Raw genomic sequence first — 13,605 nt, 5'->3', positions numbered from 1 at the left:
AGTGTTATAACACGTTACAACTTCTACGACTCCTATTAAACTCCTCTTTTATAACCAACTTTTCTATTACCTACTAAATATTAACGTTATGCTAGCTTGTTGACACACATAAGTAAGTTTTAATGCGAGTTAACATCTGTTTTTGTAAAGTTAAATCCTTGTTCCTAGTTATTAATATTGTGGAATGCCCAGAGCGATTACCTTACTACAATTATATTCATTTCCGTAGAGGTATAGGTATAGGTAATCAGTGATTACCTACCTACATTTGATCACTCATGACCGTGCACCGTGTACACCGTATCTCCTGAATACAGCTTTTCGTAATCTCCAGTCCGCTAACGTTGTTTTGGTCACTTTGCGGCCGCTATGAGCCTCAAAAGTGATCACGTTATCTCATACTAGCTTTTGCCAGCGACTTCGTCTGCGTGGAATTAGTAATTTGGATACCATAATGTTTAAACAAATCTGCTTTTTATTACACACTTCTTTTCAACCCCAAAATGGATGACTAATTAGCGAAAAATGCGAACTTTTTTTCAAACTTTCTGTGTAGTACCACATTTCAACCGAATCGGTTCAGCGATTATTGATTCCCCATACAAACTTCCATCCCCTTTTTCACCCCCTTAAAGAGGGATTTCTGGGATAAAAACTACCCTATGTCCTTCCCCGAGACTCAAACTATCTGTCATACTAAATTTCATCAAAATCGGTTTAGCAGTTTAAGCGTGAAGAGGTAACAGACAGACAGACAGACACACTTTCGCATTTATATTAGTAAAATAATATAATATATACATATAAATGGATTTTTGTAGTCTCCTCTTTCGCACTCACTAAATTTGCATATACGTGATGTGGTTCGTAATGTTCCCCTGATTAGTGCTTATCTTAATCGGCGACTCGATATTACTGCACCGTGAAACCCTGTCAGATCAGCAAAAAATAATTTCCGTTATCCATTTTATCTCTCATAAAACATTATTTTTCCACTTGATGCTTATCTTTTATGATTTTAATTTCGGCTGCTGAACGCGCTGTGTGGCTGCTATCTAATGCAATATTCAACTGACATCAAAAACTCAGTGTTTTGTTTTTCACTTTTATCAATTTTATCATCAATTATCTTTTTCACTTGTGATCAGACAATGTCAATCAAGTGACATTTCTTCAACCAAAAAAGTCACTTTCGACACTGTCAGATCGGTATCGTATCGCTGTGACATCTTATAAGCATTGTTCGAATACGGCCGCGAGTAGAAGTCTTTATAATAAACTTTAAGCCAATTACTGGGAAATAAAATTAATGGGAAAATATGCGAATGGTTAGAAATGCTTTCGGGAAAGGAAGCTATTGAGAAAAAATAAAATGGTAAAAATTGCGAATGGTAAAAATCGCAATCTGGAAATAACGATTTTCGGAAGAGACAGTACACACTCATTTTAGTCGTCCTTACTCCTTACTTAGGAGCTCTACATCTTTTTAAGAATATACGAGAATCGTTATTTATTTAGTCTGCGTTAATTCTCGGTCGGGTCTATAAAAGCATTTGTTTTATATATTTAGATGGGTAACGATTTACCGGTGAAACAAATTGATTTTGACCTCTAGTCATTAAAGCCAAATCAAATCGAGTTGCCGGTTGGAAGCGCCAATAACGGCGGGGCTGAATAATATATCCCAAACCCCGTTTATATTGTCTGGTCAAATTGAATTATCCTTTTGAATGAAGGGTGGAAATTCGCTGGTCAGTTTGAATCTCAATTTTTATAGCCTGTTATAGGAAAAAACGAAGAGTCAGTTACATAAATATCACAAAAAGACCGGCCAAGTGCGAATCGTCGTCGTGCACAGAGGGTTCCGTACAATGATTTCAAAAGTAAAGATAGGTCCGTTTGTTGGTGAAAATGTAGCCTTACCCGCGTTATAAAAAAAGATGTTTGACACGGCACTAGTCAAAATCGGCTCAGTAGTTTTGTTGCTACGGTAGAGTGGAACACAAACATACCCACATCCATGTCATCCATACCTATCTTCATAGAGCTATCTTAGTCACGTGTGAAAGTGAAAAGATTAACAAGTTTAGAGTCCTAGTTAATATAAAATCTTTGTCCCATTACTTACTAAGCTGTGAAGCAGTTTAATAAACAAAATTTTCATAATTATACGGATGATGACTGCCAGAAGTGCTGAAACAGGAAAACTGAATTTATGAGAGTTAAGAGTAGATATATTTTCATTATACCTTCATTTTTTCGGACTTGAAGAAAAATGGATCCCTTGAGAAATTATTTTGGCAGTTGTGTAGGCGTTCTCGCCTGCAAAATGGCTATCAAAATATATGAAATGATTCACTAGTTAGGTATATCTATATATCTGCAATTTTTTGCTTCTAGTGTTTCCGCAAGCAGTGATGTGGTCGCGCAAGCAGTCAGTGTGTAGCGCGGTCAGCGGCGCGTCGAAGGGCGAAGATGATCCGCTCAGCGGAGGCCTGCAGCTCTACCCATTCGCCATCGCTCTGCGGGTGAGGGTGCTGCAGGTACAACACTCCAAATATTAATTAGATCCTAGTAAGCAGCAGCAGTAAGTTTTTCATACAAAGATCGGCGCAGAATAAGTACATTAGCGAGCTCTGCAAATAAAACAACTTTTCCTGCACTATTACATTAGGTACTAACACCCACCCACTGAGCGCAAAGCTGTTACAGATCTCGAGGTCACACTTTTGCTGAGACTTCAGAATTGAGCAATAATAATAAATTGACCCCCGGGTTTGTAACCTTGTTTTATACAAAATTAAATGTCTTTTTAGCCAACAAAGAAGGTTGAAACAATCGTCTTTATAACAAAGATCACAAGCCTCCTCCAGACTATGCGCGTGAATCGCGGGCGAAGCCGCGAACGCAAGTGTGGCGTCGATTTCGCAGATTGTTCACGTCTTCGCGCCTTGTTCTCCGTTTTTTGTCGGTATTTCGGCCCGCGTCAAAGGAGACGCGAAGCGCGAACTTGCAAGACTCCACATTACACACTATTTTGGCTCTTATGTGGCCAGATAAATATTAATTATATTATGATTATATTACATTAAGCAGCTATATTTTACGGTTTCACAAGAAATCAAAATGGAAAAACAGCTAAATCACGTATGATGCCATAGATAACTAACAGTTAAACTCGATCAGCTGATGCTTTTCCGCCATCTTGCCGCAAACCAAACTGCGAAATCGCCGTGAAGTGTGCGAGTGTGGAGTCATACGTCAACTTCGCGATATGTTCGCTCCGCGACGTCGCGCCGCGATTCACGCACATAGTCTGGAGGGGGCTTTATGTTTAGATCGTGTGCGGCATCGGCGGAATAGTGGTGGGAGCGGTGGGCTGGTTGGAGGAGAGACAGCAGGTCGAGCTCGGGCTCGGTGTACCGGCGGGGGGCATCACAGTGCTGGCGGCAGGTAACCACTACAAGACACATTAAATATATTAAAAACGGGTCACTCACGTATTTTAAGTCGAAAAACGCTCGACATGTCTGTGTCTGATGGAAGTTTTGTTATTAAAATCACTACAAGACACTTTTCAGAATGTTTGTGAATGTAAAGGTGAAATCATAGGGGTGGTAGGCTGGTTGGAGAAGAGACAGAAAGGGCTACGGCTTGTTGTACCGGCGGGGGGCATCACAGATGTTCAGAAGTTCAGATCGTATTCGGCATCGGTGAAATAGTAGTTGGGGGCAGTAGCCCGCTGAAGATTGATTAGGTATAGTCACGTCATTCATTGTTATTTATGCGTGACTAACTTCTTACTATTTGTATCCAATTAAGCTCTTATCAATCTTATGGATTTTCTAGCAACACGTTGACCATTATAGTAGTTATGTTAGTTACATGTTAAAGTTAGACCTAATCCCAAAAACCGGGCAAGTGCGAGTCGGACTCGCGCACGAAGGGTTCCGTACCATAATGCAAAAAAAAAAACAAAAAAAAGCAAAAAAAAACGGTCACCCATCCAAGTACTGACCACTCCCGACGTTGCTTAACTTTGGTCTAAAATCACGTTTATTGTATGGGAGCCCCATTTAAATCTTTATTTTATTCTGTTTTTAGTATTTGTTGTTATAGCGGCAACAGAAATACATCATCTGTGAATATTTCAACTATCACGGTTCGTGAGATACAGCCTGGTGACAGACGGACGGACGGACGGACGGACGGACAGCGAAGTCTTAGTAATAGGGTCCCGTTTTACCCTTTGGGTACGGAACCCTAAAAATTAGCGCATGCACTGAATTTTACGATACGGATTATAACAATATAGACATTTCGCGTAAAAGTTTCAAAGAAACTTATTGGTAGGTACAAGCCGGCGGCGGCAATCTACGGCCTACGAACCCATCAAAACCACTTTGAATATTCCGTAATCAAAATCTTGCCAAGGATATGACGTAATTGCTTCCTTACACATAATAATTTGCGGCCTCTAATTTCTCTCTCATGTACCGTTTCATTCTTTGCACGCAACGATTGCAACTTTATTACACGTAACGATGGTTTAAATTTCAATAAAACGAGCAAGTAACATCATTCATAGTAAATAGGATTCGCGAATTTACTTTTCGTATAATTTAGGGCTAGAAATAATTATATTTAACTGACAACGTCATAATTCTCCAAGGCAATTTTGACGTGGCCCAGAAAATTTAATTTACTCGAAGACCGACTTGCTAAAAAGCAGTCTCAACGAGCTTTATAATTAAGTATAAACAAGCAGTCTCAGCTTAGTTTTAACTCTCATAACTTAGCTGTCTAACTCATTAAAATACCTGAATATGATCAGTAGGTATATTGACTTCGTTGTAATTATTGAATTATTATCATTCTAAATATCACTATTAGACCTAATGGTCTAATATAGCATGTGTTAAAGTTGGCCATTCCGTGAATAATAATTTACTATTGATAAAGTATAGGAGATCGATAACTACTCAACGACAATATACTTTTATTTAAAGAGTTTTTAACTAGGTACTACATACAGGGCGTCCCACGGCGATGCCACATGGAGGGAAAGTACCTTAAATATCATAGATAGCATATTTTGCTGAAAGAAGACTTCATTTTATTTTTAAAACTTAGTAAAGTTGCATTCATACTTTTTTAATTTTTTTTGAAAAAAAATGTATGGAAAAAAATTATCGCGTCATTGGAGGAAAAGTACCTTAATTATTGTAAATGAACATCTTACTGAAAGAAGACATTATTTCGATTTAAAAAAACAAGTTGAATTGCATTTTAAATAATTTCATGGTTAAACCGGGAATCGAACCCGCTACACGAGAAAAAAAATACCTTGTACCAAAAAAATAATTCTCACATTGAAGCCTTTCGATCGGTATGACAAAGCTACAAGGTATTTTTTTTCTCGTGTAGCGGGTTCGATTCCCGGTTTAACCATGAAATTATTTAAAATGCAATTCAACTTGTTTTTTTAAATCGAAATAATGTCTTCTTTCAGTAAGATGTTCATTTACAATAATTAAGGTACTTTTCCTCCAATGACGCGATAATTTTTTTCCATACATTTTTTTTTCAAAAAAATTAAAAAAGTATGAATGCAATTTAACTAAGTTTTAAAAATAAAATGAAGTCTTCTTTCAGAAAAATATGCTATCTATGATATTTAAGGTACTTTCCCTCCATGTGGCATCGCCGTGGGACGCCCTGTATAGTAGAACGTTCAAAGTTCCGTTTTTGTATCCATTCGAATAACATACCCGTAGATAAAGAAACGTGATAATAATGTGCCCGCGCGCGAATTGAGAAATGTCTAAATGGCCGGTTTGCGCAGGCCTTTGGCTTTCGGCGGCTTACGTTATGTAATTCTTTAGGGAAGCATTTGAGAATACTGCCGAGATTGATCGACATCGGCTTTGAGACGTAAAATAAATGCTTCTAAATCAATGGCTTTTCTCAAACACCTTGCCTTTTTTTACGTAGAGAGAACACGAAATGATCATAATTAATTGGTCGAATACTCAAAGGCCCGATCCGCCTGATGGATGTTTATTTTCGTGTAATCAAAAACTAAAGTAAGCTTGAACTAGTATATTAGATAAGTGTTTCAATAAAAAAATAGATAATAAGATCGATATAACAAATCCATTTCTGTAGAACGGAATTTTCATTGTAACAAATAAAATAGTAGGTAAATAATTTAAAAAACTACCTACGTCTTTTAATTTTTTTACGATTTACAATAAACATTCTTGGAAAGTAAAACGCTCAGGACCAGGACCGAAACATATCACTTTCAACTTACTTATTGTTAGATAGATAAAGAATGAGCGACTTTCAGAGCATGAGAAATGTAGCATTTTTCTGTTGGCATCTGTACTGCCGCATAAATTTAAAATGTGTGTGAGTAATGTCGTACCATAAGATCCATAAGCGATGTCACGAGCTGTCATTAAACGAACTCGGACTGAGCCACACTTCCCTTTTTATCTGGAATCTGGTATTACATGCTTTATCGCCGTCCGTTGGTGAGGTTTTACGAGCGCCCTGAAGTTGTAGAAAGTCATGCGTGGCTGTAAAAAGGCCTCCCGGCGCTTGAGGGCCATTTCATAAGGTTTTAATTAATTGGATGGCATCATAGTCAGCTTTTTCACCGATGTGATGATTGTGTAAGCGGAAGACAAATCACATTTGTTTATAATAGGTAACCAACTTATTATTGGCGTGACAAAAACTTGGCAAACATTATTATTTTTACTACAAAAACTTTGTGACGCGGCAGGTTTTCGTATATAGCTATTATTATTTTACATTCAAAAACAGAAATGAATAATTTAATAAAAATAAAGAATCTGGTTAAAAATCACAAAAAAATTAAACTTTCGAATTTTTTCGAGTATACATATACAAAATATTATTTCGAATATATACTTTTCGAGTAGGTATACGGTTTATGGCGATATAAAATTCTCCAGCTCGATTCGACCTAAGTGGCAAACAATGTTAATGTACAAGCCGGGTTTGAGTGTGAGCCTATTTTACGAGGAGAACATGAGTAGCTCGAAGCCACAATTGCTCCGTAAATGTAATAACTCCATAAATGTAATAAATACCTAGTACCTAGTACGTGCTAGTACAGTGAAACCAACCATACGCGACAGTAATTTGTGGCTTTAAATGCGATAAATAAAATTATAAACCAATATCGCATTAAGATCCTGTTAATCTTGCAGCAACATCAGTGTACTACAGCCGAGGCTTCGGCGGCTGGCCGTCCTCACGGGCAGGCGCGCCGCGCGCGTGGGGCGCCCCGTGGCGCGCGCTGGGCCCATCACCCTGCGCCGCCGTGCCTCTCACGCTGCTGTGGACGGCAGCTCTAGCAGCCCACATAGCCATGCTGGCCTTTTGTATCAGATCGCTCTTGAATATCGGGTAAGTAGCAGAAATATACTACACCCATGGCTTCGGCGGTTGGCCGTCCTTACCGTCCTTGCGGGGCAGAGTCATATCGTCAGGTGACAACCAAAACTCACTAATTACTAAAAAATAATTAAACAAAAATTAACCTTATTATGGCACTAATAAGGACGGTACTATGGCTATGAACTTGTGATGGTAATTAGTGAGTTTTGGTTGTCACCAGACGATATTGTTTTATACCTAGGTACTTATTTAATGTATCACTGACTTCAAACCTAAAAATTGCCGAAACTAAGTTCGACTCACAATTTGCATTACGCAAGTAGGTACCTACCAGTAACGGCAGTAACTGAGAGCTTACCATGTTGACGGAATCGTATATTATCTCTGATCTGGAGCAAACGTTGTCGTAAAGCAAACGGTTTTAAACTGAAACACGACAATAATTAATGCCTAGACGGTAAACTTTATAACAACGACTTGATAGTAAGTACTACGAATGATCAATTAAACGATTCAAAGCAGCAATAAGTCTGAAAACAAGAGAGAGCACTCACAGTTAATGGCGCATTGTCGAAAGGCCACGCAGTGTTTACGCGAGCCCAGGCGATGCCTTTATTTATAGACGATTGGATCGCATTTCTACGGTTTATTCGTAAATTGTTTGGCTTGATTAACCATTCCGATTGAATGCTCTATGTTCGAATCGGCCGACAAATGTATCTGTTTCTTTGTTAAATCGAATAGACAAGTATAAAAATACACGGTGTAACAAAAATAGGTGGGATCTGTTTAAGGGCATATTCGGTATCGGGTTCTGAATTCTGATTACGAAAAAGTGTAAGAAAAAATTTGGTCAACGCGACAAAATACGTTTTTTTTATTTTATGTCAAACCTAGATGTGACTACATAGTTAGATTAGTCGGCAAAAATATCTAATAAATTGATGCTAAAAGCATCCAAACTAAAATCCAATAAATTTAATATCATAAGTTCAATAATTTTAATCAAATTACCCAAAGAAGCCTATCGCAAATGAAAACCTAATCAAATACCTAATAGATACCTATTGAAGCACAATTTGTGTACCTAATTAAGTAGCTGTGGATTCCAGCGTAAAGCTAAGTGGTTTCAGTTACAGTAGGTACTAAAATAAAACGTTTCTATTCCATTCAACTTGCCTACTAAATAGCTTTACTATCAACCATGGCTGGGGATTAGGCAGACCCTGAGCCGGTTGTAAAGTGCGTGGGTAAAAGACGAAGATTTACATCCTAATTTGTCTTTAAAATTCCCAGTTACTCTTGGGAGTGCTGTCCCTAGTCTGTTGTTGTTAAGTTGGAAGAGATATTTACAAACACACGGGGTACCGTAATTCTAAGATATCTGGGAGACCGAGCCTTGCTCGGAAAACATTTAAAGACTACATAAAATGCGCGTTTTCCCATAGATAACAACTAGTTAGATCAATTTTTCGCCCCCGAAACCCTTAATATAGTAAATTTTATCGAAATCGTTAGAGCCGTTTCCGAGATCATATATATAAACAAGAATTGCTTGTTAAAAGGTATAAGAATAAGATAAGAAACATCTTTAATAGGGTCTTATTTATCCGACTATAAAATTATTGACAGTACAGCAACCTGTCGAAATTGAATGTCGACTTTTTTACACACAGCTGTGTAAGTTTTAAACATACTATGGATTTACCGTGACAGATGCGGCAGCAGTACGTGCATAGGCGTGGCGGGCGCGCAGTTGTCCGTGTCCGTGTCAACGCTAGCTGCCGCTGTCTTCATGCTACAGCTTGACCTCCGGTACGACGCGTCGCTGTCCCCGCCGCCGCGCCACTCCGACATGCACACCTGCACTGCTGTGTCTATGGTATGCAGGTGCTTCTATCTTGCTCCAGCAGTTAACATAAGAACGAGTCCGTGTCGACGCTAGCGGCCGCCGTCTTTATGCTGCAACTCGACCTGCGATGTGTCTATGGTATGTAGCTGCTACTATCCTGCCCGAGCAGTTTACATAAGAACTGCAGCTCGATCTGCGGAATGACGCACTGCTGAGTTAATCTCACAAACACTGATTACCCTAAACTGCTTTAAAGGTATGTTTGTTTGGGACTGCCAGTTAACACTCGTCAAAGTTAACTCAACTTAAAATGTTCTTGTCCAAAGCTTTTATAAAATTTGATAAACTAGCTTAACAATGCTATGAATATCTTTCTTTAATAACCCGTAGCTGAAATGTAAGCTGAAAATAACAAGATATTTAAGTACTTATAGTGAAAAAAGAGAGACCGTTAATTGGAAACTTTACACCATGGAGTCTAGAACGGGTAGTTATAAATTATGACAGCACTGTGCACTGCTGTATCAAAAAACTTGTTTTATCGTGTCTTCTTAGCTAAGTAGATACGTGTATAGTTAGTAATAGAGCGGCGTGCATTAAATTTCAGAACCATCTTACCTAGAAATGGCTCGTAACTAAAAGTCACGGCGCTATTTCAGAGAATCACATGGTTTATAATCGTTTCATGTTGAACGACAGGTGCCGCTGACGTCGGTTGCGGCGCACAGCGGGAACAGCGGCGACGCGGACGGTAGCCCGCACGAGAAGACCAAGGAAGCCCCTTCGCCGCTGGAACCCACCTGATGCAGTAGCGCCTAAAGCCATGACACACGCGAGCTTCTACATCGGATTTTTTGCTGCAGATAAATCGAGTTAATGTGTCGCAGAAAAACTCGCAGCGCCATTTCCTAAAGCTCATGTAGTGTGTGCTGGCTGTAAATTCTTAAGGGTTGCGCTAGCTCGGGCAAGTCAATTACTGGTGGGCGAACAAATAACGTGGCCTCAAGATTCGAAACAACTCTGCGTAATCAAAGACCGTTCTTATACTGGTTGGTCCAAGCAGTCAACTCGCCCGCGCGGCGAAAGACAGTTTCTGAATTTAAAAGCCCCGAAGAGCTCTCTAGTCAGTGTGGACTTTCTTGCGTAAAGAAAACTTATGACTGAGACTTTATATAGTCGTTACTATCAGTTACCAGAATAAAGATTTGTTTTTGTATAAAGAGTATTCTCGATGTTTTAAATTATATAACAAATGTATAGGTACTTACATACCTCTATTTTGACCCTTGTGTTTAGATCAAATTATCAATCATTAATTGATGTAAATATAAACTGTATAACCCTTTAAACTCTCGCGTTTTGTACACATATTTAATTACACAAACGGGTCTACCGCGATATAATTTCATTGTTTTTACCTTTGTTAATTCCGACGTTTCAGCTGAGTTGCACCAGCTCTAGTCCGTGACATTATATCGCGGTAGACCCGTTTGTGTAATTAAATATAAACTGTATTCTTTAGAACGAATAATTATGAAAGATTATAATAGAAGTATATATATTGGTGTACAATAACTGTCCAAGTGTTAAATACTTATATTTAATATATTTATCAAAATATTTCTCCTGTATATACTTATCCACATTGTATTTTTTGTATAAGGTAAATTCGTTACAGCAACAATGTAAATTTCTGGACCTTGTATGTAAATAAACGTTTTACTGTACTTATGCATATTATACCACTAATAATAATAAACGCTCCTTCTCCATGCCATTTACGAAACGTATTTACACAATACGCGTAGGTACACTAAACAAATTTACCAGTGAGTCTTCTTACCGTTAAATGGGGTGAATTGGGTGAAATTTGACTTTCAAACCTCGATAAAATTTTATTTTTACATGTGCAAACTGAATGGTGTATATAATAAGTGGTTCGGACGTTTGTATTTTAGTTTGTATTTTATTTTGGGTAGTTCCATTTCATAACTTTGACGATAAAGAGGAAAACCCTCCTCACCCCGTAGTGCCTCGTATTTGGGGTGAGAGGGTTTTTAATACAAAGGTGATTTTGGAAGATTGTTGGATCCATTTTTTTTATTATGCGTATTACTATAGCCCCATTTTAAATTGGAATACATTATTTTTGTAGGAGTAGCCTTAAAATCCCTTCTCACCGCCCTCTCAAACCTCTCCCCATTCATAACCCAACTCTCCCCGCGAAACCTACTCACCCCGTTTTACGGTACCCAATAATATTACAAGAAATACTTTATTCCTTGAAAGTAGTATACCTAAGTCTAACATTAACCGTTAGATACACGGTTAATGTTAGACTTAGTTAGTTAGAATAATATACGTAAGTAAACGTTTATTATTCGTTTCATATATTATTCTTTGTAAAGACCCTCGTTTCCTCGCGATAATCGTTTCCCGCTGATGTATATTCTGAGTCGACCTTAATCGACAATGCTCCTTATAAGCGATCATGAAATTCGTTATCCATTGTGTTCATATTTTCATTCAAATGAAAGCCTATGCACAAATCAAATTTGCTATAAGCGCTGGAAGCTTTTAAGAACCATTCTTTTTTTTTTAAAGTACACAAATAAATCTCGGAATCCTTTTGACATTGCAATAAGTATATACCTACATTTGAATCATTATTTTATTTGGTTACAGTTGCAAATAGTGACGTATCGCCTCAAGTAGGCTACCCAATATCGGAGGCAGCCAATAGTGAAAGACGTTCTATAGAAAAGGAATAGCATTCAACATAATGGTAAGAGATATTGATACCCGATATCGCTGAAACATCTGCTAAGGTGAATTCAACTTTAAGATCCACAAAATATGAGTGATATTTACAAGATTCAAGAAAGAGTAAAGCAAACGACATGTATGTACCTATGTACTTATCGACGATATTTGAGTTGAAAAGATGTCATAAAATAAATGTTTATTTATTTATTTAAACTTTATTGCACAAAATATATACAACAATATAAAAATGGCAATGTGCAAATAGACGGCAGATGGCGGAATGGCGAAACTGTTTAATAGATATTTAACTACTTACTTTACTCATTTACAAACACTTTTGTAGTCAATGGTAAAACATAAATATTCAATAAAAGTCAATGTATAAGGGAGTTGGTAAAAATTTTAATTTAAATTTTGTTATTATAAATTTTTAATTTTAATTTAAAACTCTATAAAAATGTTTCAATTATAATATTTACTTAACACGTTTTTTCAAACGTTACCTAATTGTACGTATATCAAACTAGCTGTTGCCCGCGACTTCGTCCGCGTGGAATCTTATCTTCAACATTTTACATCTTTAGTACCTATAATTTTCATATCCAAGCAATGTTGAAATTAAGTACTTTTCTTTTTTAGCAAGTTGTATGAAGTTTTAAGTCAAGTGAATTTTGATGTTGGTTGCTGAAATTACTTTTCTTGTATTCTCATAATAGGCACCTATGCCCTTATACAAAGATTCAAGTTCCGCATTCCGCACTCACAAAATATCTGATCTCCATACAAACTTTCAACCCCTTTCTCACCATCTTGGGGGATGATTTTCAAAAATGCTTAAATTAGTTTTCATGTTTTTTTAATTTATTTTATTACCTTTTTTTCCAAAAAGTTAAAGTTCCTAGCTTAAAATTAAATTTACACCCCAAGACGAATTTTCATCCCCTTTTTAGCCCCCTTAGGGATTGAATTTCCAAAAACGTTACAATTACTTTTTTTTTTGTAATCGGCTATTATGTCTTTCTAAGAAGCTTCAAAGCATTTGTAATGGATTCAAACTTTGAACCCCATTTTAACCCTGTTAGGGGATGAATTTTACAAATCGCTGAAATCACTTTTATTGTCTTCTAATAATATACCCAAATACAAAGATTCAAATCCCGCGCTCGAAAAAATGCATGATATCCATACAAACTTTCAACCCCGTTTTCACCACCATAGGGATGAATTTTCAAAAACGCTGAAATCAATTTTCTTTCATTTTAATATAATACCTTTTTACAAAGTTTCAAGTTCCTAGCTTCAAATAAAATTTGCACCTGAAGACGAACTTTCATCCCCTTTTTAACCCCCTTAGGGGTTGGATGTCCAAGTACGTTCCATTACTTTTTTTTGTAATCGGCTATTATGCCTTTCTAAGAATTTTCAAAGTATTTGTAATGGATTTAAACTTTGAAACCAATTTTAACCCTGTTAGGGGATGAATTTTATAAAACGCTGAAATTACTTTTATTGTCTTCTAATAGTATCCCCAAATACAAAGATTCAAGTCCCGC

General features: G+C 37.2%; 1 protein-coding gene across 1 annotated transcript in view; it reads left to right on the top strand.

Annotated features, from left to right (window-relative positions):
• The window catches only part of LOC134678239 (uncharacterized), a 28,551-nt gene extending 18,199 nt beyond the window's left edge, over positions 1–10,352 (top strand). The window contains exons 2-6 of the mRNA XM_063536713.1: positions 2,401–2,543; positions 3,339–3,453; positions 7,245–7,443; positions 9,151–9,316; positions 9,986–10,352. Of these exons, the coding sequence (XP_063392783.1) occupies positions 2,401–2,543; positions 3,339–3,453; positions 7,245–7,443; positions 9,151–9,316; positions 9,986–10,090 (728 nt within the window). The 3' untranslated portion in view covers positions 10,091–10,352. The remainder of the gene's footprint in view (positions 1–2,400; positions 2,544–3,338; positions 3,454–7,244; positions 7,444–9,150; positions 9,317–9,985) is intronic.
• Positions 10,353–13,605: the final 3,253 nt, after the last annotated feature.

The sequence above is a fragment of the Cydia fagiglandana genome, chromosome 2, assembly GCF_963556715.1.
Source record: "Cydia fagiglandana chromosome 2, ilCydFagi1.1, whole genome shotgun sequence".
Lineage (NCBI taxonomy): Eukaryota > Metazoa > Arthropoda > Insecta > Lepidoptera > Tortricidae > Cydia > Cydia fagiglandana.
The sequence above is the reverse complement of the archived record's forward strand: the minus strand, read 5'-3'. Positions and strand labels throughout refer to the sequence as shown.